At 49.2% G+C, this 22038-nt stretch overlaps 1 protein-coding gene across 1 annotated transcript in view; it reads right to left on the bottom strand.

The window, feature by feature from the left end:
• Positions 1 to 22038, bottom strand: part of LOC127919627 (janus kinase and microtubule-interacting protein 3-like) — a gene marked incomplete at its 3' end in the record, with an annotated part of 50300 nt that overhangs the window by 5783 nt on the left and 22479 nt on the right. The window contains exon 2 of the mRNA XM_052503369.1: positions 18808 to 19100. Within this exon, the coding sequence (XP_052359329.1) occupies positions 18808 to 18951 (144 nt within the window). The remainder of the gene's footprint in view (positions 1 to 18807; positions 19101 to 22038) is intronic.

The raw sequence follows: 22038 nt of genomic DNA, 5'->3' as shown, positions 1-22038 counted from the left end.
AGGAGGGAGGAGGGAGGGAGGGAGGGAGGGAGGGAGGGAGGGTAATGGGAGGAGGGAGGGAGGGAGGGAGGGTGTGACTAATGGGAGGAGGGAGGGAGGGAGGGAGGGAGGGAGGAGGGAGGGAGGGAGGGAGGGAGGGAGGGAGGGTGTGACTAATGGGAGGTGGGAGGGAGGGAGGGAGGGAGGGAGGGTGTGACTAATGGGAGGTGGGAGGGAGGGAGGAGGGAGGGAGGGAGGGAGGGAGGGAGGGAGGGAGGGAGGGGGTGTGACTAATGGGAGGGAGGAGGGAGGGAGGGAGGAGGGAGGGAGGGAGGGAGGGAGGTGTGACTAATGGGAGGTGGGAGGGAGGGAGGGAGGGAGGGAGGGAGGGAGGGAGGGAGGGTGTGACTAATGGGAGGAGGGAGGGAGGGAGGGAGGGAGGGAGGGAGGGAGGGAGGGAGGGAGGGAGGGAGGGAGGGAGGGAGGGAGGAGGGAGGGTGTGACTAATGGGAGGAGGGAGGGAGGGAGGGAGGGGGAGGGAGGGAGGGAGGGGGAGGGAGGGAGGAGGGAGGGTGTGACTAATGGGAGGAGGGAGGGAGGGTGTGACTAATGGGAGGAGGGAGGAGGGAGGGAGGGAGGGAGGGGGGGAGGGAGGGTGTGACACTAAAGTGGGAGGAGGGAGGGAGGAGGGGGAGGGAGGGAGGGAGGGTGTGACTAATGGGAGGAGGGAGGGAGGGAGGGAGGGAGGGAGGGTGTGACTAATGGGAGGTGGGAGGGAGGGAGGGAGGGAGGGTGTGACTAATGGGAGGAGGGAGGGAGGGAGGGAGGGGGGGTGTGACTAATGGGAGGAGGGAGGGAGGGAGGGAGGGAGGGAGGGAGGGAGGGAGGTGGGAGGGAGGGAGGGAGGGTGTGACTAATGGGAGGTGGGAGGGAGGGAGGGAGGGAGGGAGGGAGGGTGTGACTAATGGGAGGTGGGAGGGAGGGAGGGAGGGAGGGTGTGACTAATGGGAGGAGGGAGGGAGGGAGGGAGGGGAGGGAGGTGTGACTAATGGGAGGTGGGAGGGGGAGGGAGGGAGGGAGGGAGGGAGGGAGGGAGGGTGTGACTAATGGGAGGAGGGAGGGAGGGAGGGAGGGAGGGAGGGTGTGACTAATGGGAGGTGGGAGGGAGGGAGGGAGGGAGGGAGGGTGTGACTACAGAGGATCCAATGTACTGTATGCATGGCTAGACAAACAACAGCTTACAGAGTACTAATGGGAGGTGGGAGGGAGGGAGGGGAGGGAGGGAGGGAGGGAAAGGGAGGGAGGGAGGGAGTAGGGTGGGGGGAGGGAGGGAGGAGGGAGGGAGGGAGGGTGTGACTACAGAGGATCCAATGTACTGTATGCATGGCTAGACAAACAACAGCTTGGGAGGGAGGGAGGGTGGGAGGGAGGAGGGAGGGAGGGAGGGTGGGAGGGAGGGAGGGAGGGAGGGAGGGGAGGGAGGGTGGGAGGGAGGGAGGGAGGGAAGGGAGGGAGGGAGGTGTGACTACAGAGGATCAATGTACTGTATGCATGGCTAGACAAACAACAGCTTATTCAGAGTACTAATGGGAGGTGGGAGGGAGGGGGAGGGAGGGAGGGAGGGAGGGAGGGAGGGAGGGAGGGAGGGAGGGACAGGGTATTCAGTAGGGAGGGTGGGAGGGAGGGAGGGAGGAGGGAGGGAGGGAGGGAGGGTGTGACTACAGAGGATTCAATGTACTGTATGCATGGCTAGACAAACAACAGCTTACAGAGTACTAATGGGAGGTGGGAGGGAAGGGAGGGACTAATGGGAGGAGGGAGGGAGGGAGGGAGGGAGGGAGGGAAGGGAGGGAGGGAGGGAGGGAGGGTGTGACTACAGAGGATCCAATGTACTGTATGCATGGCTAGACAAACAACAGCTTACAGAGTACTAATGGGAGGTGGGAGGGAGGGAGGGAGGGAGGGAGGGAGGGAGGAGGGAGGGTAGGGAGTAGGGAGGAGGGAAAGTCATGACTACAGAGGATCCAATGTACTGTATGCAGGCTAGACAAACAACAGCTTACAGAGTACTAATGGGAGGTGGGAGGGAGGGAGGGAGGGACTAATGGGAGGAGGGAGGGAGGGAGGGAGGGTTGTAGGGAGGGAGGGAGGGAAGGGAGGGTGTGACTACAGGGGATCAATGTACTGTATGCATGGCTAGACAAACAACAGCTTACAGAGTAAATGGGAGGTGGGAGGGAGGGAGGGAGGGACTTTACCAGGAGGGAGGGAGGGAGGAGGGAGGGAGGGAGGGAGGGAGGGAGGGAGGGAGGGAGGGACCAGGGTGGGAGGGAGGGAGGGAGGGAGGGAGGGTGACTACAGAGGATCCAATGTACTGTATGCATGGCTAGACAAACAACAGCTTACAGAGTACTAATGGGAGGTGGGAGGGAGGGAGGGAGGGAGGGAGGGAGGGAGGGAGGGAGGGAGGGAGGGAGGGACTAATGGGAGGAGGGAGGGAGGGAGGGAGGGAGGGACTAATGGGAGGAGGGAGGGAGGGAGGGAGGGAGGGAGGGAGGGAGGGAGGGTGTGACTACAGAGGATCTATGTACTGTATGCATGGCTAGACAAACAACAGCTTACAGAGTACTAATGGGAGGTGGGAGGGAGGGAGGGAGGGAGGGAGGGAGGGAGGGAGGGAGGGTGTGACTACAGAGGATCCAATGTACTGTATGCATGGCTAGACAAACAACAGCTTACAGAGTACTAATGGGAGGTGGGAGGGAGGGACTAATGGGAGGAGGGAGGGAGGGAGGGAGGGAGGGAGGGAGGGAGGGAGGGAGGGTGACTACAGGGGATCAATGTACTGTATGCATGGCTAGACAAACAACAGCTTACAGGTACTAATGGGAGGTGGGAGGGAGGGAGGGAGGGACTAATGGGAGGAGGGAGGGAGGGAGGGAGGGAGGGAGGGAGGGAGGAGGAGGGAGGGAGGGTGGGAGGGAGGGAGGGAGGGTGTGACTACAGAGGATCCAATGTACTGTATGCATGGCTAGACAAACAACAGCTTACAGAGTACTAATGGGAGGTGGGAGGGAGGGAGGGAGGGAGGGAGGGAGGGAGGGAGGGAGGGAGGGAGGGACTAATGGGAGGGAGGGAGGGAGGGGAGGGAGGGAGGGAGGGAGGGAGGGAGGGAGGGAGGGAGGGAGGGGGGAGGGAGGGAGGGAGGGAGGGACTAATGGGAGGGAGGGAGGAGGGAGGAGGGAGGGAGGGAGGGAGGGAGGGAGGGAGGGAGGGTGGGAGGGAGGGAGGAGGGAGGGGAGGGAGGACTACAGAGGGTACTGTATGCATGGCTAGACAAACAACAGCTTACAGAGTACTAATGGGAGGAGGGAGGGAGGGAGGGTGGGACTAATGGGAGGAGGGAGGGAGGAGGGAGGGAGGGAGGGAGGGTGACTAATGGGAGGAGGGGGAGGGAGGGAGGGAGGTGTGAGTACTGTATGCATGGCTAGACAAACAACAGCTTACAGAGTACTAATGGGAGGAGGGAGGGAGGAGGGTGGGACTAATGGGAGGGAGGGAGGGAGGGAGGGAGGGAGGAGGTGTGACTACAGAGGAGTACTGTATGCATGGCTAGACAAACAACAGCTTACAGAGTACTAATGGGAGGTGGGAGGGAGGGAGGGAGGGAGGGAGGGAGGGAGGGAGGGAGGAGGGGAGGGAGGGAGGGGAGGGAGGGAGGGACTAATGGGAGGAGGGAGGGAGGGAGGGTGGGAGGGGAGGGAGGGAGGGAGGGAGGGAGGGAGGGAGGGAGGGTGTGACTACAGAGGATCCAATGTACTGTATGCATGAAACAACAGCTTACAGAGTACTAATGGGAGGTGGGAGGGAGGGAGGGAGGGACTAATGGGAGGAGGGAGGGAGGAGGGAGGGAGGGAGGGAGGGAGGGAGGGAGGGAGGGAGGAGGGAGGGAGGGAGGGTGTGACTACAGGGGATCCAATGTACTGTATGCATGGCTAGACAAACAACAGCTTACAGAGTACTAATGGGAGGTGGGAGGGAGGGAGGGAGGGACTAATGGGAGGAGGGAGGGAGGGAGGGAGGGAGGGAGGGAGGGAGGGAGGGAGGGAGGGGAGGGAGGGTGGGAGGGAGGGGAGGGAGGGAGGGAGGGTGTGACTAAGAGGATCCAATGGGAGGCATGGCTAGACAAACAACAGCTTACAGAGTACTAATGGGAGGTGGGAGGGAGGGAGGGAGGGAGGGAGGGAGGGAGGGAGGGAGGGAGGGAGGGACTAATGGGAGGAGGGAGGAGGGAGGGAGGGAGGGACTAATGGGAGGAGGGAGGGAGGGAGGGAGGGACTAATGGGAGGGAGGGAGGGAGGGAGGGGGAGGAGGGAGGGAGGGAGGGGAGGTGGGAGGGAGGGAGGGGGTGTGACTAAGAGGATCCAATGTACTGTATGGAGGGACAAACAGCTTACAGAGTACTAATGGGAGGTGGGAGGGAGGGAGGGAGGGAGGGAGGGAGGGAGGGAGGGAGGGGGAGGGAGGGAGGGTGGGAGGGAATGGGAGGGAGGGAGGGAGGGAGGGTGTGACTACAGAGGATCCAATGTACTGTATGCATGGCTAGGGAACAGCTTACAGAGTACTAATGGGAGGTGGGAGGGAGGGAGGGAGGGACTAATGGGAGGAGGGAGGGAGGGAGGGAGGGAGGGAGGGAGGGGGTGTGACTACAGGGGAGGAGGGAGGGATGGCTAGACAAACAACAGCTTACAGAGGGACTAATGGGAGGTGGGAGGGAGGGAGGGAGGGACTAATGGGAGGAGGGAGGGAGGGAGGGAGGGAGGGAGGGAGGGAGAGGGAGGGAGGGAGGGACTAGGGAGGGAGGGAGGGAGGGAGGAGTGGGAGGGAGGGGGAGGGAGGGAGGGTGTGACTAAGAGGAGGGAGGGAGGGAAACAACAGGAGGGTGTGACTAATGGGAGGTGGGAGGGAGGGAGGGAGGGAGGGAGGGAGGGAGGGAGGGAGGGAGGGAGGGAGGGAGGGTGGGACTAATGGGAGGGAGGGAGGGAGGGAGGGAGGGACTAATGGGAGGAGGGAGGGAGGGGGGGAGGGAGGGAGGGTGGGACTAATGGGAGGAGGGAGGGGGGAGGGAGGGAGGGAGGGGGAGGGGGGAGGGTGTGACTACAGGGAGGTACTGGCATGGCTAGACAAACAACAGGACAGGGACTAATGGGAGGAGGGAGGGAGGGAGGGTGGACTAATGGGAGGAGGGAGGGGGGGGGAGGGAGGGTGTGACTAATGGGAGGAGGGAGGGAGGGAGGGAGGGAGGGAGGGTGTGACTAATGGGAGGTGGGAGGGAGGGAGGGTGAGTACTAATGGGAGGAGGGAGGGAGGGAGGGTGGGACTAATGGGAGGGAGGGAGGGAGGGAGGGAGGGAGGGAGGGAGGGAGGGAGGGAGGGAGGGAGGGAGGGTGTGACTAAGAGGATCCAATGGGAGGCATGGAGGGAGGGAGGGTGAGTACTAATGGGAGGTGGGAGGGAGGGAGGGAGGAGGGAGGGAGGGTGGGTGGGAGGGATGGGAGGGAGGGAGGGAGGAGGGAGGGAGGAGGGAGGAGGGAGGGAGGGAGGGAGACTAATGGGAGGGAGGGAGGGAGGGAGGGTGTGACAAACACTAATGGGAGGTGGGAGGGAGGGAGGGAGGGAGGGAGGGAGGGAGGGAGGGACTAATGGGAGGAGGGAGGGAGGGGAGGGAGGGAGGGAGGAGGGAGGGGGAGGGAGGGAGGGACTAATGGGAGGAGGGAGGGAGGGAGGGTGTGACTAATGGGAGGAGGGAGGGAGGGGGAGGGAGGGAGGGGGGAGGGAGGGAGGGAGGGTGTGACTAATGGGAGGGAGGGACAAACAACAGATTACAGAGTACTAATGGGAGGTGGGAGGGGGAGGGAGGGACTAATGGGAGGAGGGAGGGAGGGAGGGAGGGGGAGGGAGGGAGGGAGGGAGGGAGGGACTAATGGGAGGAGGGAGGGAGGGAGGGAGGGTGTGACTAATGGGAGGAGGGGAGGGAGGGAGGGTGTGACTAATGGGAGGAGGGAGGGAGGGAGGGTGTGACTAATGGGAGGAGGGAGGGAGGGAGGGAGGGAGGGAGGGAGGGTGTGACTAATGGGAGGAGGGAGGCTAGAGGAGTACTAATGGGAGGTGGGAGGGAGGGAGGGAGGGAGGGAGGGAGGGAGGGAGGGACTAATGGGAGGAGGAGGGAGGGAGGGAGGGGGAGGGAGGGAGGGAGGGACTAATGGGAGGAGGGAGGGAGGGAGGGAGGGAGGGAGGGAGGGAGGAGGGAGGGAGGGAGGGTGTGGAGGGAGGGAGGGAGGGACAAACAACAGCTTACAGGGTGTGACTAATGGGAGGAGGGAGGGAGGGAGGGTGGGACTAATGGGAGGGGGGGAGGGAGGAGGGAGGGAGGGAGGGTGTGACTAATGGGAGGAGGGAGGGAGGGAGGGAGGAGGGTGGAGGGAGGGATCCAATGTACTGTATGCATGGCTAGACAGGGGTGTGACTAATGGGAGGAGGGAGGGGGAGGGTGGGACTAATGGGAGGGAGGAGGGGAGGGAGGGAGGGAGGGTGTGACTACAGAGGGAGCATGGCTAGACAAACATTCAGGGATGTGACTAATGGGAGGGGGAGGGAGGGACCTTTATTTAAGGGAGGGAGGGAGGGTGGGAGGGAGGGAGGGACTAATGGGAGGGAGGGAGGGAGGGAGGGAGGGAGGGAGGGAGGGAGGGAGGGAGGGAGGGTGTGACTAAGAGGAGAATGGACCCGATGCATGGCTAGGTAAACAACAGGGAGGGAGGGGGAGGGAGGGAGGGAGGGAGGGAGAGGACTAATGGGAGGAGGGAGGGAGGGAGGGACTAATGGGAGGCAGGGAGGGAGGGAGGGACTAATGGGAGGGAGGGGAGGGAGGGAGGGGAGGGACTGGGAGGGGGGAGGGAGGGAGGGAGGGAGGGAGGGAGGGAGGGAGGGAGGGAGGAGGGAGGGAGGTGTGACTAAGGGATCCAATGTACTGTATGGGCTAGGATTACAGATGTACTAATGGGAGGGGGAGGGAGGGAGGGACTAATGGGAGGGATGGAGGGAGGGAGGGAGGGAGGGGAGGGAGGGAGGGAGGGAGGGAGGAGGGAGGGAGGGAGGGAGGGTGTGACTAATGGGAGGGAGGGAGGGAGGGAGGGAGGGAGGGAGGGTGTGACTAATGGGAGGGGGGGAGGGAGGGGGTGACTAATGGGAGGTGGGAGGAGGAGGGAGGGAGGAGGGAGGGAGGGAGGGTCTGGGAGGGAGGGAGGGAGGGAGGGAGGGAGGAGTGGACTGTATGCATGGCTAGACAAACAACAGCTTACAGAGTATAATGGGAGGTGGGAGGGAGGGAGGGTGTAACTATATGGGAGGTTAGGGAGGGAGGGAGGGAGGGAGGGAGGAGGAGGGGGGATTTAGGGAGGGAGGGAAGGCAAGTGTATCCTCTGCCTAGTGGTTAGAACTGATATCCTCTGTTACTAATGATATAGGGACTGTGATCCTCTGTTAGTCTAAGAGGTTGAACTATTCGGGAGTCTACAAGGTAAAATTGGACTAGTAACTTGCTAACCCTGAACAAGGTAAACAAGGCAGATCCTCTGTTAGTCTACAGATGTTATAACTGTATCCTCTGTTAGTCTACAGATGTTATAACTCTATCCTCTGTTAGTCTACAGATGTTATAACTATATCCTCTGTTAGTCTACAGATGTTATAACTCTCCTCTGTTAGTCTACAGATGTTATAACTATATCCTCTGTTAGTCTACAGATGTTATAACTATATCCTCTGTTAGTCTACAGATGTTATAACTATATCCTCTGTTAGTCTACAGATGTTATAACTATATCCTCTGTTAGTCTACAGATGTTATAACTCTCCTCTGTTAGTCTACAGATGTTATAACTATATCCTCTGTTAGTCTACAGATGTTATAACTATATCCTCTGTTAGTCTACAGATGTTATAACTATATCCTCTGTTAGTCTACAGATGTTATAACTCCGCTCTGTTAGTCTACAGATGTTATAACTATATCCTCTGTTAGTCTACAGATGTTATAACTATATCCTCTGTTAGTCTACAGATGTTATAACTATATCCTCTGTTAGTCTACAGATGTTATAACTCCGCTCTGTTAGTCTACAGATGTTATAACTATATCCTCTGTTAGTCTACAGATGTTATAACTCTCCTCTGTTAGTCTACAGATGTTATAACTCTCCTCTGTTAGTCTACAGATGTTATAACTCTCCTCTGTTAGTCTACAGATGTTATAACTATATCCTCTGTTAGTCTACAGATGTTATAACTCCGCTCTGTTAGTCTACAGATGTTATAACTCTCCTCTGTTAGTCTACAGATGTTATAACTATATCCTCTGTTAGTCTACAGATGTTATAACTATATCCTCTGTTAGTCTACAGATGTTATAACTCCGCTCTGTTAGTCTACAGATGTTATAACTATATCCTCTGTTAGTCTACAGATGTTATAACTCTCCTCTGTTAGTCTACAGATGTTATAACTATATCCTCTGTTAGTCTACAGATGTTATAACTCTCCTCTGTTAGTCTACAGATGTTATAACTCTCCTCTGCCTGCCTGCCTGTTATAACCTGCCTGTTAGCCTGCCTGCCTCTGTGCCCGCCTGCCCGCCCGCCCGCCCGCCCGCCCGCCTGCCCGCCCGCCCGCCCGCCCGCCCGCCTGAGATCAACAGTAGAACAGCAGGCCATACCGCTGAGTGAAAACTGAAAACCCCCAACCTAACTGTAGCTCTAACAGAGAGCCATTTATCCATTTGACACGAGATGACATCCAGGCTGTCATCAGGCCTCGGTGAGTTATGACCGGCTGGCCTCCATTTGACACGAGATGACATCCAGGCTGTCATCAGGCCTCGGTGAGTTATGACCGGCTGGCCTCCATTTGACACGAGATGACATCCAGGCTGTCATCAGGCCTCGGTGAGTTATGACCGGCTGGCCTCCATTTGACACGAGATGACATCCAGGCTGTCATCAGGCCTCGGTGAGTTATGACCGGCTGGCCATGCAGCAGTGTGGCAGTGCAGGGGCTGGGACGGTTCAGTACGTGTGGCAAGTCTAGCCGGAGGGCCATGGTGTCACTCCGTGTGTGTCCTATCGGTGACCCAGTCATCCGTTAAATTAATTACACCCAACAGAGAAGACCACACATACTGTAGAGCATAAACACTTTACAGTATATGCAGTAATTACAGATGATTTTACCGAATGAAACACATTTATGCAGTAAATGATATTGTCACTACTAGGTCAAAATAATAGGTAGAAATAGTGTAATAGTAATAATAATACTACCAATATATTATATACCGGTATACATTTACATTTACATTTAAGTCATTTAGCAGACGCTCTTGTCCAGAGCGACTTACAAATTGGTGCATACACCTTATGACATCCAGTGGAACAGCCACTTTACAATAGTGCATCTAAATCTTTTTAGGGGGGTGAGAAGGATTACTTATCCTATCCTAGGTCTTCCTTTAAGAGGTGGGGTTTCAGGTGTCTCCGGAAGGTGGTGATTGACTCCGCTGTCCTGGCGTCGTGAGGGAGTTTGTTCCACCATAGGTAGCCAGATAGCGTAACAGTTTTGACTGGGCTGAGCCAACTGTACTTCCTCAGTGGAAGGGAGGCGAGCAGGCCAGAGGTGGATGAACGCAGTGCCCTTGTTTGGGTGTAGGGCCTGATCAGAGCCTGGAGGTACTGAGGTGCCGTTCCCCTCACAGCTCCGTTAGGCAATACCATGGTCTTGTAGCGGATAGCTTCAACTAAGCCAGTGGAATAACGGTAGCGGGGTACGTGAGAGAACTAAGGTTAACACCAGACGGGCTGCGGCATTATATGAGTTGTATACTTTAATGGCACTAGGGAGCCCAGCCAACCTATTAGTAATCCAGATGGGAGATGACAAGTGCCTGGAATAATACCTGCGCTATAACTTCCTGTGTAGGCAGGGCCTATATATAACTGCGGATGTTGTAAGCATGAACCTACTACTACACCGCCTTGATGTAGTTGATACAGCCTGTTATCTAGGATCACGCCACTATAGCGCCCTGTTATATATATCTATACTAAACCTGTTATCTATAACTAAACCTGTTATATCATACAGCCTGTTATCTATAACTAAACCTGTTATCTATAACTAAACCTGTTATATCATACAGCCTGTTATCTATAACTAAACCTGTTATATCATACAGCCTGTTATCTATAACTAAACCTGTTATCTATAACTAAACCTGTTATATCATACAGCCTGTTATCTATAACTAAACCTGTTATATCAATAACAGTGTTATCTATAACTAAACCTGTTATCTATATAACTAAACCTGTTATCTATAACTAAACCTGTTATATCATACAGACTGTTATCTATAACTAAACCTGTTATCTATAAAAACCTGTTATATCATAACAAACCTGTTATCTATAACTAAACCTGTTATCTATAACTAAACCTGTTATATCATACAGCCTGTTATCTATAACTAAACCTGTTATATCATACAGCCTGTTATCTATAACTAAACCAGCCTGTTATCTATAACTAAACCTGTTATCTATAACTAAACCTGTTATACAGCCTGTTATCTATAACTAAACCTGTTATATATAACTAAACCTGTTATCTATAACTAAACCTGTTATCTATAACTAAACCTGTTATATCATACAGCCTGTTATCTATAACTAAACCTGTTATCTATAACTAAACCTGTTATCTATAACTAAACCTGTTATATCATACAGCCTGTTATCTATAACTAAACCTGTTATCTATAACTAAACCTGTTATCTATAACTAAACCTGTTATATCATACAGCCTGTTATCTATAACTAAACCTGTTATCTATAACTAAACCTGTTATCTATAACTAAACCTGTTATATCATACAGCCTGTTATCTATAACTAAACCTGTTATATCATACAGCCTGTTATCTATAACTAAACCTGTTATATCATATAGACTGTTATCTATAACTAAACCTGTTATCTATAACTAAACCTGTTATCTATAACTAAACCTGTTATCTTTAACTAAACCTGTTATATCATACAGCCTGTTATCTATAACTAAACCTGTTATCTATAACTAAACCTGTTATCTATAACTAAACCTGTTATCTATAACTAAACCTGTTATCTATAACTAAACCTGTTATATCATACAGCCTGTTATCTATAACTAAACCTGTTATATCATATAGACTGTTATCTATAACTAAACCTGTTATATCATACAGCCTGTTATCTATAACTAAACCTGTTATCTATAACTAAACCTGTTATCTATAACTAAACCTGTTATCTTTAACTAAACCTGTTATATCATACAGCCTGTTATCTATAACTAAACCTGTTATATCATACAGCCTGTTATCTATAACTAAACCTGTTATCTATAACTAAACCTGTTATATCATACAGCCTGTTATCTATAACTAATCCTGTTATATCATACAGCCTGTTATCTATAACTAAACCTGTTATCTATAACTAAACCTGTTATATCATACAGCCTGTTATCTATAACTAAACCTGTTATATCATACAGACTGTTATCTATAACTAAACCTGTTATCTATAACTAAACCTGTTATATCATACAGCCTGTTATCTATAACTAAACCTGTTATCTATAACTAAACCTGTTATATCATACAGACTGTTATCTATAACTAAACCTGTTATCTATAACTAAACCTGTTATATCATATAGACTGTTATCTATAACTAAACCTGTTATCTATAACTAAACCTGTTATCTATAACTAAACCTGTTATATCATACAGCCTGTTATCTATAACTAAACCTGTTATATCATACAGCCTGTTATCTATAACTAATCCTGTTATATCATACAGCCTGTTATCTATAACTAAACCTGTTATCTATAACTAAACCTGTTATATCAAACAGCCTGTTATCTATAACTAAACCTGTTATCTATAACTAAACCTGTTATATCATACAGCCTGTTATCTATAACTAAACCTGTTATCTATAACTAAACCTGTTATATCATACAGCCTGTTATCTATAACTAAACCTGTTATCTATAACTAAACCTGTTATCTATAACTAAACCTGTTATATCATACAGCCTGTTATCTATAACTAAACCTGTTATATCATACAGCCTGTTATCTATAACTAAACCTGTTATCTATAACTAAACCTGTTATCTATAACTAAACCTGTTATATCATACAGCCTGTTATCTATAACTAAACCTGTTATATCATACAGCCTGTTATCTATAACTAAACCTGTTATATCATACAGCCTGTTATCTATAACTAAACCTGTTATCTATAACTAAACCTGTTATATCATATAGACTGTTATCTATAACTAAACCTGTTATATCATATAGACTGTTATCTATAACTAAACCTGTTATATCATACAGCCTGTTATCTATAACTAAACCTGTTATATCATACAGCCTGTTATCTATAACTAAACCTGTTATATCATACAGCCTGTTATCTATAACTAAACCTGTTATCTATAACTAAACCTGTTATATCATACAGCCTGTTATCTATAACTAAACCTGTTATCTATAACTAAACCTGTTATATCATACAGCCTGTTATCTATAACTAAACCTGTTATCTATAACTAAACCTGTTATATCATACAGCCTGTTATCTATAACTAAACCTGTTATCTATAACTAAACCTGTTATATCATACAGCCTGTTATCTATAACTAAACCTGTTATCTATAACTAAACCTGTTATATCATACAGCCTGTTATCTATAACTAAACCTGTTATATCATACAGCCTGTTATCTATAACTAAACCTGTTATATCATACAGCCTGTTATCTATAACTAAACCTGTTATCTATAACTAATCCTGTTATCTATAACTAAACCTGTTATATCATACAGCCTGTTATCTATAACTAAACCTGTTATCTATAACTAAACCTGTTATATCATATAGACTGTTATCTATAACTAAACCTGTTATCTATAACTAAACCTGTTATCTATAACTAAACCTGTTATATCATACAGCCTGTTATCTATAACTAAACCTGTTATATCATACAGCCTGTTATCTATAACTAAACCTGTTATCTATAACTAAACCTGTTATCTATAACTAAACCTGTTATCTATAACTAAACCTGTTATATCATACAGCCTGTTATCTATAACTAAACCTGTTATATCATACAGCCTGTTATCTATAACTAAACCTGTTATCTATAACTAAACCTGTTATCTATAACTAAACCTGTTATCTATAACTAAACCTGTTATATCATACAGCCTGTTATCTATAACTAAACCTGTTATCTATAACTAAACCTGTTATATCATACAGACTGTTATCTATAACTAAACCTGTTATCTATAACTAAACCTGTTATATCATACAGCCTGTTATCTATAACTAAACCTGTTATCTATAACTAAACCTGTTATATCATATAGACTGTTATCTATAACTAAACCTGTTATATCATACAGCCTGTTATCTATAACTAAACCTGTTATCTATAACTAAACCTGTTATCTATAACTAAACCTGTTATATCATACAGCCTGTTATCTATAACTAAACCTGTTATATCATACAGCCTGTTATCTATAACTAAACCTGTTATCTATAACTAAACCTGTTATATCAAACAGCCTGTTATCTATAACTAAACCTGTTATCTATAACTAAACCTGTTATATCATACAGCCTGTTATCTATAACTAAACCTGTTATATCATACAGCCTGTTATCTATAACTAAACCTGTTATATCATATAGACTGTTATCTATAACTAAACCTGTTATCTATAACTAAACCTGTTATATCATACAGCCTGTTATCTATAACTAAACCTGTTATCTATAACTAAACCTGTTATCTATAACTAAACCTGTTATCTATAACTAAACCTGTTATATCATATAGACTGTTATCTATAACTAAACCTGTTATATCATACAGCCTGTTATCTATAACTAAACCTGTTATCTATAACTAAACCTGTTATATCATACAGCCTGTTATCTATAACTAAACCTGTTATCTATAACTAAACCTGTTATATCATACAGCCTGTTATCTATAACTAAACCTGTTATCTATAACTAAACCTGTTATATCATACAGCCTGTTATCTATAACTAAACCTGTTATCTATAACTAATCCTGTTATATCATACAGCCTGCTCTACAGTATATAACTAAACCTGCATTGGTTGGGTCATACATGCAGAGCAGAGAGCATTGTTCATTCAGACAGCCAAACAACAGGGAAGGGACCCCCTGGCCTCCACAGACACACAGACAGACAGTAGTGTCTATCATTAGACGTCACAATGGTCTCTTTGAAATGGACTGTTACTGGGGGTAGATAGCTGTTCATCTGGAGCAGAGCCAGGAGCACTGGGCTGACCCCCTTACTCAGGAGCACTGGGCTGACCCCCTTACTCAGGATCACTGTGCTGACCCCCTTACTCAGGAGCACTGGGCTGACCCCCTGACCCAGGAGCACTGGGCTGACCCCCTTACTCACGAGCACTGGGCTGACTCCCTTACCCAGGAGCACTGGGGTGACCCCCTTACTCAGGAGCACTGGGCTGACCCCCTTACTCACGAGCACTGGGCTGACCCCCTTACTCACGAGCACTGGGCTGACCCCCTTACCCAGGAGCACTGGGCTGACCCCCTTACTCAGGAGCACTGGGCTGACCCCCTTACTCAGGAGCACTGGGCTGACCCCCTGACCCAGGAGCACTGGGCTGACCCCGTTACTCACGAGCACTGGGCTGACCCCCTTACTCAGGAGCACTGGGCTGACCCCCTTACCCTGGAGCACTGGGCTGACCCCCTTACTCACGAGCACTGGGCTGACCCCTGACCCAGGAGCACTGGGCTGACCCCTTACTCAGGAGCACTGGGCTGACCCCTTACCCAGGAGCACTGGGCTGACCCCTTACCCAGGTGCACTGGGCTGACCCCCTCACTCAGGAGCACTGGGCTGACCCCTTACTCAGGAGCACTGGGCTGACCCCTCACTCAGGAGCACTGGGCTGACCCCCTCACTCAGGAGCACTGGGCTGACCCACTCACTCAGGAGCACTGGGCTGACCCCTTACTCAGGAGCACTGGGCTGACCCCTTACCCAGGAGCACTGGGCTGACCCCCTTACCCAGGAGCACTGGGCTGACCCCTGACCCAGGAGCACTGGGTTGACCCGCTCACTCAGGGCACTGGGCTGACCCCTTACTCACGAACACTGGGCTGACCCCCTTACTCAGGAACACTGGGCTGACACCCTTACTCACGAACACTGGGCTGACCCTCTGACCCAGGAGCACTGGGCTGACCCCTTACTCAGGAGCACTGGGCTGACCCCTTACTCACGAGCACTGGGCTGACCCCTTACTCAGCACTGGGCTGACCCCTTACCCAGGAGCACTGGGCTGACCCCTTACTCACGAGCACTGGGCTGACCCCCTTACCCAGGAGCACTGGGCTGACCCCGTTACTCACGAGCACTGGGCTGACCACCTGACCCAGGAGCACTGGGCTGACCCCGTTACTCACGAGCACTGGGCTGACCCCTTACTCAGGAGCACTGGGCTGAACCCTTACCCAGGAGCACTGGGCTGACCCCCTTACTCACGAGCACTGGGCTGACACCCTGACCCAGGAGCACTGGGCTGACCCCTTACTCAGGAGCACTGGGCTGACCCCCTTACCCAGGAGCACTGGGCTGACCCCCTTACCCAGGTGCACTGGGCTGACCCCCCTCACTCAGGAGCACTGGGCTGACCCCTTACTCACAAGCACTGGGCTGACCCCTCACTCAGGAGCACTGGGCTGACCCACTCACTCAGGAGCACTGGGCTGACCCCCTTACTCAGGAGCACTGGGCTGACCCCCTTACCCAGGAGCACTGGGCTGACCCCCTTACCCAGGAGCACTGGGCTGACCCCCTGACCCAGGAGCACTGGGTTGACCCGCTGGAGCACTGGGCTGACCCCTTACTCAGGAGCACTGGGCTGACCCCTCACTCAGGAGCACTGGGCTGACCCCCTTACCCAGGAGCACTGGGCTGACCCCCTTACTCAGAAGCACTGGGCTGACCCCTTACTCAGGAGCACTGGGCTGACCCCTTACTCAGGAGCACTGGGCTGACCCCCTTACCCAGGAGCACTGGGCTGACCCCTGACCCAGGAGCACTGGGCTGACCCCCTGACTCAGGAGCACTGGGCTGACCCCTCACTCAGGAGCACTGGGCTGACCCCTCACTCAGGAGCACTGGGCTGACCCCTCACTCAGGAGCACTGGGCTGACCCCCTTACCAAGGAGCACTTGGCTGACCCCTCACTCAGGAGCACTGGGCTGACCCCTTACCCAGGAGCACTGGGCTGACCCCCTCACTCAGGAGCACCGGGCTGACCCCCTTACCCAGGAGCACTGGGCTGACCCCTCACTCAGGAGCACTGGGCTGACCCCCTTACCCAGGAGCACTGGGCTGACCCCTGACCCAGGAGCACTGGGCTGACCCTCTCACTCAGGAGCACTGGGCTGACCCCTTACCCAGGAGCACTGGGCTGACCCCTGACCCAGGAGCACTGGGCTGACCCCCTCTCACTCAGGAGCACTGGGCTGACCCCATACTCAGGAGCACTGGGCTGACCCCTCACTCAGGAGCACTGGGCTGACCCCTTACTCAGGAGCACTGGGCTGACCCCCTTACTCAAGAGCACTGGGCTGACCCACTCACTCAGGAGCACTGGGCTGAGAGCACTGGGCTGACCCCTCACTCAGGAGCACTTGAACTCAGGAGCACTGGGCTGACCCCTTACTCAGGAGCACTAGGCTGACCCCCTTACTCAGGAACACTAAGCTGACTAGACTACTGTAGAATGGTAGAATAGCATTAACACCAGGCTGACTAGGCTACTGTATAGTGGTAGAATAGCATTAACACCAGGCTAACTAGGACTACTGTATAGTGGTAGAATAGCATTAACACCAGGCTGACTAGACTACTGTAGAATGGTAGAATAGCATTAACACTAGGCTGACTAGGATACTGTATAGTGGTAGAATAGCATTAACACCAGGCTGACTAGACTACTGTAGAATGGTAGAATAGCATTAACACCAGGCTGACTAGACTACTGTAGAATGGTAGAATAGCATTAACACCAGGCTGACTAGACTACTGTAGAATAGCATTAACACTAGGCTGACTAGACTACTGTAGAATAGCAGGAGCCCTAGCTAGTCTCTTCCCCCAGTTACTTTCCAGTGAGCCTAAAGCCAGACTGACAGAATGGGGCTCATAATGTAAACCATGTCCTGACAAGTTAAACAGACACTCAGCAGTGGAAAGTTAGCTCGTGTCCCAGCTCCTCCCCTGTACAAGGCATTCACACACGGCCAATGACATGGACATGTCATTAACAGTCTCAGCTATGCAATTAGCTCCCCAAGCTGTCAAACAAAACACACAGCCAATGACGGGCACATGTCAGGCATGCCCCTCCAGCCGAACCATTAGACCCTCAGGCTGTCAGTCAACTAGCACACTGACATTGAAACAGTCCTATCGAGCACAGATTACATAGGCTTGCTTCCCAAATGGCACCCTATTCTCTTTACAGCGTATTACAGGGCCCATAGGGATCAAGGCCTATAGTAGTGTACTTTAGTAGGGAGTAGGGATCCATTTGTGACTCAGCCATAGACAGGAATACGTATTAGCCAAACTGTACTACAGTAATGCCACATTACTCCTGTAATGAATTAACACAGAGGAGATCGTTCAGTGCAGAGAGAAGTATAATCTACAGGGGAAGAGACGTCTGTCGGAATACTGGGCTCCCGAGTGGCGCAGCGGTCTAAGGCACTGCATCTCAGTGTTAGAGGTGTCACTACAGACCCTGGTTCGATTCCAGGCTGTATCACAGCGGTCTAAGGCACTGCATCTCAGTGTTAGAGGTGTCACTACAGACCCTGGTTCGATTCCAGGCTGTATCACAGCGGTCTAAGGCACTGCATCTCAGTGTTAGAGGTGTCACTACAGACCCTGGTTCGATTCCAGGCTGTATCACAGCGGTCTAAGGCACTGCATCTCAGTGTTACAGGTGTCACTACAAACCCTGGTTTGATTCCAGGCTGTATCACAGCGGTCTAAGGCACTGCATCTCAGTGTTAGAGGTGTCACTACAGGCCCTGGTTCGATTCCAGGCTGTATCACAGCGGTCTAAGACACTGCATCTCAGTGTTAGAGGTGTCACTACAGACCCTGGTTCGATTCCAGGCTGTGGTTCCACAACCTGGCCGTGATTGGGCATCCAATAGGGCGGAGCACAATTGGCCCAGGGCCGTCCAGATTTGGCCGGTGTAGGCCGTCATTGTAAATAAGAATTTGTTCTTAACTGACTGGCCTTGTTAAAATAAAAATACAAACAATATACTGCCAGCGGCTGCTTTGAGTTGAGTCACATCATTTTATCCCACTATGAGACAAACTTCACTCCTTCTCAAGTTCCTCCTCATCAAATATTGAAAGTCACAGACCTTATTGGTAACCTGTCTGTATACCTCTCCATCTTCCTCGAAACACCAATCTAAAAACCACTGCCTGTCCTGTAGTGCCTCAGGCCTTGGCAAAGAGGCCTTCTAACAATCAATGAGACTTCCTGGTTGAATACATGGTGAATCAACGCGTGTCTCATAGTTCCCACCTTGCTTTTCTCCTGCTGCAGTTCGATCTGGATGTCTGTGAGTTTGGCCCTCAGATCTTCATTGGCAGCCTGCAGGGCCGCCAACGTATCGGCCCTCTCCATCTTGCCTCGGCCCCCGGCCCCCCCGGGCCACTTCTTGGACATGGTGAAGCTCTGGAGGTGGTGCTCCAAGGGACCAAACCCCCCACCCCTCCCTCCCCTCCCCCTCTCTCCGGAGGAAGCACCTGAGAACCTTCTCTAGTGTCTTCAGCCTTCTGTCAGCCTGTCGTCCTCAGCTACATCTTCTGGTCCACCTGGAACAACAAGACACAACACAACATTTTAGTGAAGAGGCTGTCGATCCTTTTCTAACAAGTTAGGCTGTCGATCCTTTTCTAACAAGTTAGACTGTTGATCCTTTTCTGACAAGTTCTCAGTGCTAGATCCTTTTCACTACAGACCCTGTTGGATTCCAGGCTGTATCACACTGCATCTCAGGCTAGACACTGCATCTCAGTGCTAGAGGCGTCACTACAGACCCTGGTTCGATTCCAGGCTGTATCACAGCAGTTTAAGGCACTGCATCTCAGTGCTAGAGGAGTCACTACAGACCCTGGGTCGATTCCAGGCTGTATCACAAACGGCCGTGATTGGGAGTCCAATAGGGCGGCGCAAAATTGGCCCAGCGTCGTCCGGGATAGGCCGTCATTGAAAATAACAATTTGTTCTTAACTGACATGCCTAGTTAAATAAAGATTACATTTTTATTTTTAAAGTTAGACTGTTGATCCATTCATACATAACAAGTTAGACTGTTGATCCATTCATAACAAGTTAGACTGTTGATCCATTCATAACAAGTTAGACTGTTGATCCATTCATAACAAGTTAGACTGTTGATCCATTCATAACAAGTTAGACTGTTGATCCATTTATAACAAGTTAGACTGTTGATCCATTCATAACAAGTTAGACTGTTGATCCATTCATAACAAGTTAGACTGTTGATCCATTCATAACAAGTTAGACTGTTGATCCATTCATAACAAGTTAGACTGTTGATCCATTCATAACAAGTTAGACTGTTGATCCATTCATAAACAAGTTAGACTGTTGATCCATTCATAACAAGTTAGACTGTTGATCCATTCATAACAAGTTAGACTGTTGATCCATTCATAACAAGTTAGACTGTTGATCCATTCATACATAACAAGTTAGACTGTTGATCCATTCATAACAAGTTAGACTGTTGATCCATTCATAACAAGTTAGACTGTTGATCCATTCATAACAAGTTAGACTGTTGATCCATTCATAACAAGTTAGACTGTTGATCCATTCATACATAACAAGTTAGACTGTTGATCCATTCATAACAAGTTAGACTGTTGATCCATTCATAACAAGTTAGACTGTTGATCCATTCATAACAAGTTAGACTGTTGATCCATTCATAACAAGTTAGACTGTTGATCCATTCATAACAAGTTAGACTGTTGATCCATTCATACATAACAAGTTAGACTGTTGATCCATTCATAAGAAGTTAGACTGTTGATCCATTCATAACAAGTTAGACTGTTGATCCATTCATACATAACAAGTTAGACTGTTGATCCATTCATAACAAGTTAGACTGTTGATCCATTTATAACAAGTTAGACTGTTGATCCATTCATAACAAGTTAGACTGTTGATCCATTCATAACAAGTTAGACTGTTGATCCATTCATAACAAGTTAGACTGTTGATCCATTCATAACAAGTTAGACTGTTGATCCATTCATACATAACAAGTTAGACTGTTGATCCATTCATAACAAGTTAGACTGTTGATCCATTCATAACAAGTTAGACTGTTGATCCATTTATAACAAGTTAGACTGTTGATCCATTCATAACAAGTTAGACTGTTGATCCATTCATAACAAGGAGGAGATTTATAGAAGGAGGTTGAATTCATAAGGAGTTAGAGTTGAATTCAGTTCCATTCATAAGGAAGTTAGAAGGGGGAATTTAGGAGGAGGAAGTTAGAGGAGGAAGAGAAGGATGAGGGAGGAGAAATTTATAAAAGGAGGATCCAAGAGAGGAGGAAGGAAGAAGAGGAGGAAAAGAGAAGTTAGAGGAGGAGGAGGAAGAAGTTAGAGGATCCATTCATACATAACAAGGAGAAAGTTGAAGGAGGAAGAGGAAGGAAGTTAGGAAGAGAGGGGAAGAAGTTAGACTGGATCCATTCAGAACAAGAGAGGAATGAAGAGAGGATGAAGATAGGAAAAGGAGGAGAAAGAGGAGGAGGAAGAGGAGGAAGAGAAGGAAGAAGAGGAGGAGAAAGAGGAGGAGGAGGAGGAATAGAAGGAGGAAGAGAATGAGGAAAAGGAGGAGAAAGAGGAGGAGGAAGAGAAGGAGGAAAAGGAGGAGAAAGAGAACAGGAATATGATCCATAGGGAGGGTGTCTAGAATTATTCCAACTGTAAGTGTGTCAACAATTCAAGCTCTACTACAGCATATCCAAGCAGCCTTGCAGACAGACTTGCAGACAAGACTTGCAGACAGACTTGCAGCCAGACTTGCAGCCAGAATTGCAGACAGACTTGCAGACAGACTTGCAGACAGACTTGCAGACAGACTTGCCTCACACCGGTTTCCACCAGCACTTCCAAAGGGTAACTTCAGGTTCCCAAGCCTTTTCGGTTTCCCATTCTGTGGAATCTCTGAGAAATTAAGGCTAGGCAAAACGTAGACTAAATGATTCAGATAATATAAACATCAGGAGGAGGAGTCTTTGAAAGTCTTCTCCAACATTGTGTCATGACAAAGTAAATCTGCATCAGGTCACGCCGACCCAATCCTCTAATCCTCTTGTCATCGTCAGCCTCCTGTAATAACATTCTATCCCGGTCAAACAGACTGACCGCTGTGCTCACCTGAAGTAAAACACAATGGGATAATAATAACAATAATAATAACAATAATAATAATAACTATAATAATAATAATAATAACAATAATAATAATAATAATAACTATAATAATAATAATAATAATAATAATAATAATAATAATAATAATAATAATAATAATAATAATAGTAATAATAATAATAATAATAATAATAATAATAATAATAATAATAATAGTAATAATAATAATAATAATAATAATAATAATAATAATAATAATAATAGTAATAATAATAATAATAATAATAATAATAATAATAATAATAATAATAATAATAATAATAATAAT

The sequence above is a fragment of the Oncorhynchus keta genome, unplaced genomic scaffold, assembly GCF_023373465.1.
Source record: "Oncorhynchus keta strain PuntledgeMale-10-30-2019 unplaced genomic scaffold, Oket_V2 Un_contig_17269_pilon_pilon, whole genome shotgun sequence".
Taxonomy (NCBI): domain Eukaryota; kingdom Metazoa; phylum Chordata; class Actinopteri; order Salmoniformes; family Salmonidae; genus Oncorhynchus; species Oncorhynchus keta.
This window is presented reverse-complemented; position numbering and strand designations above follow the sequence as displayed.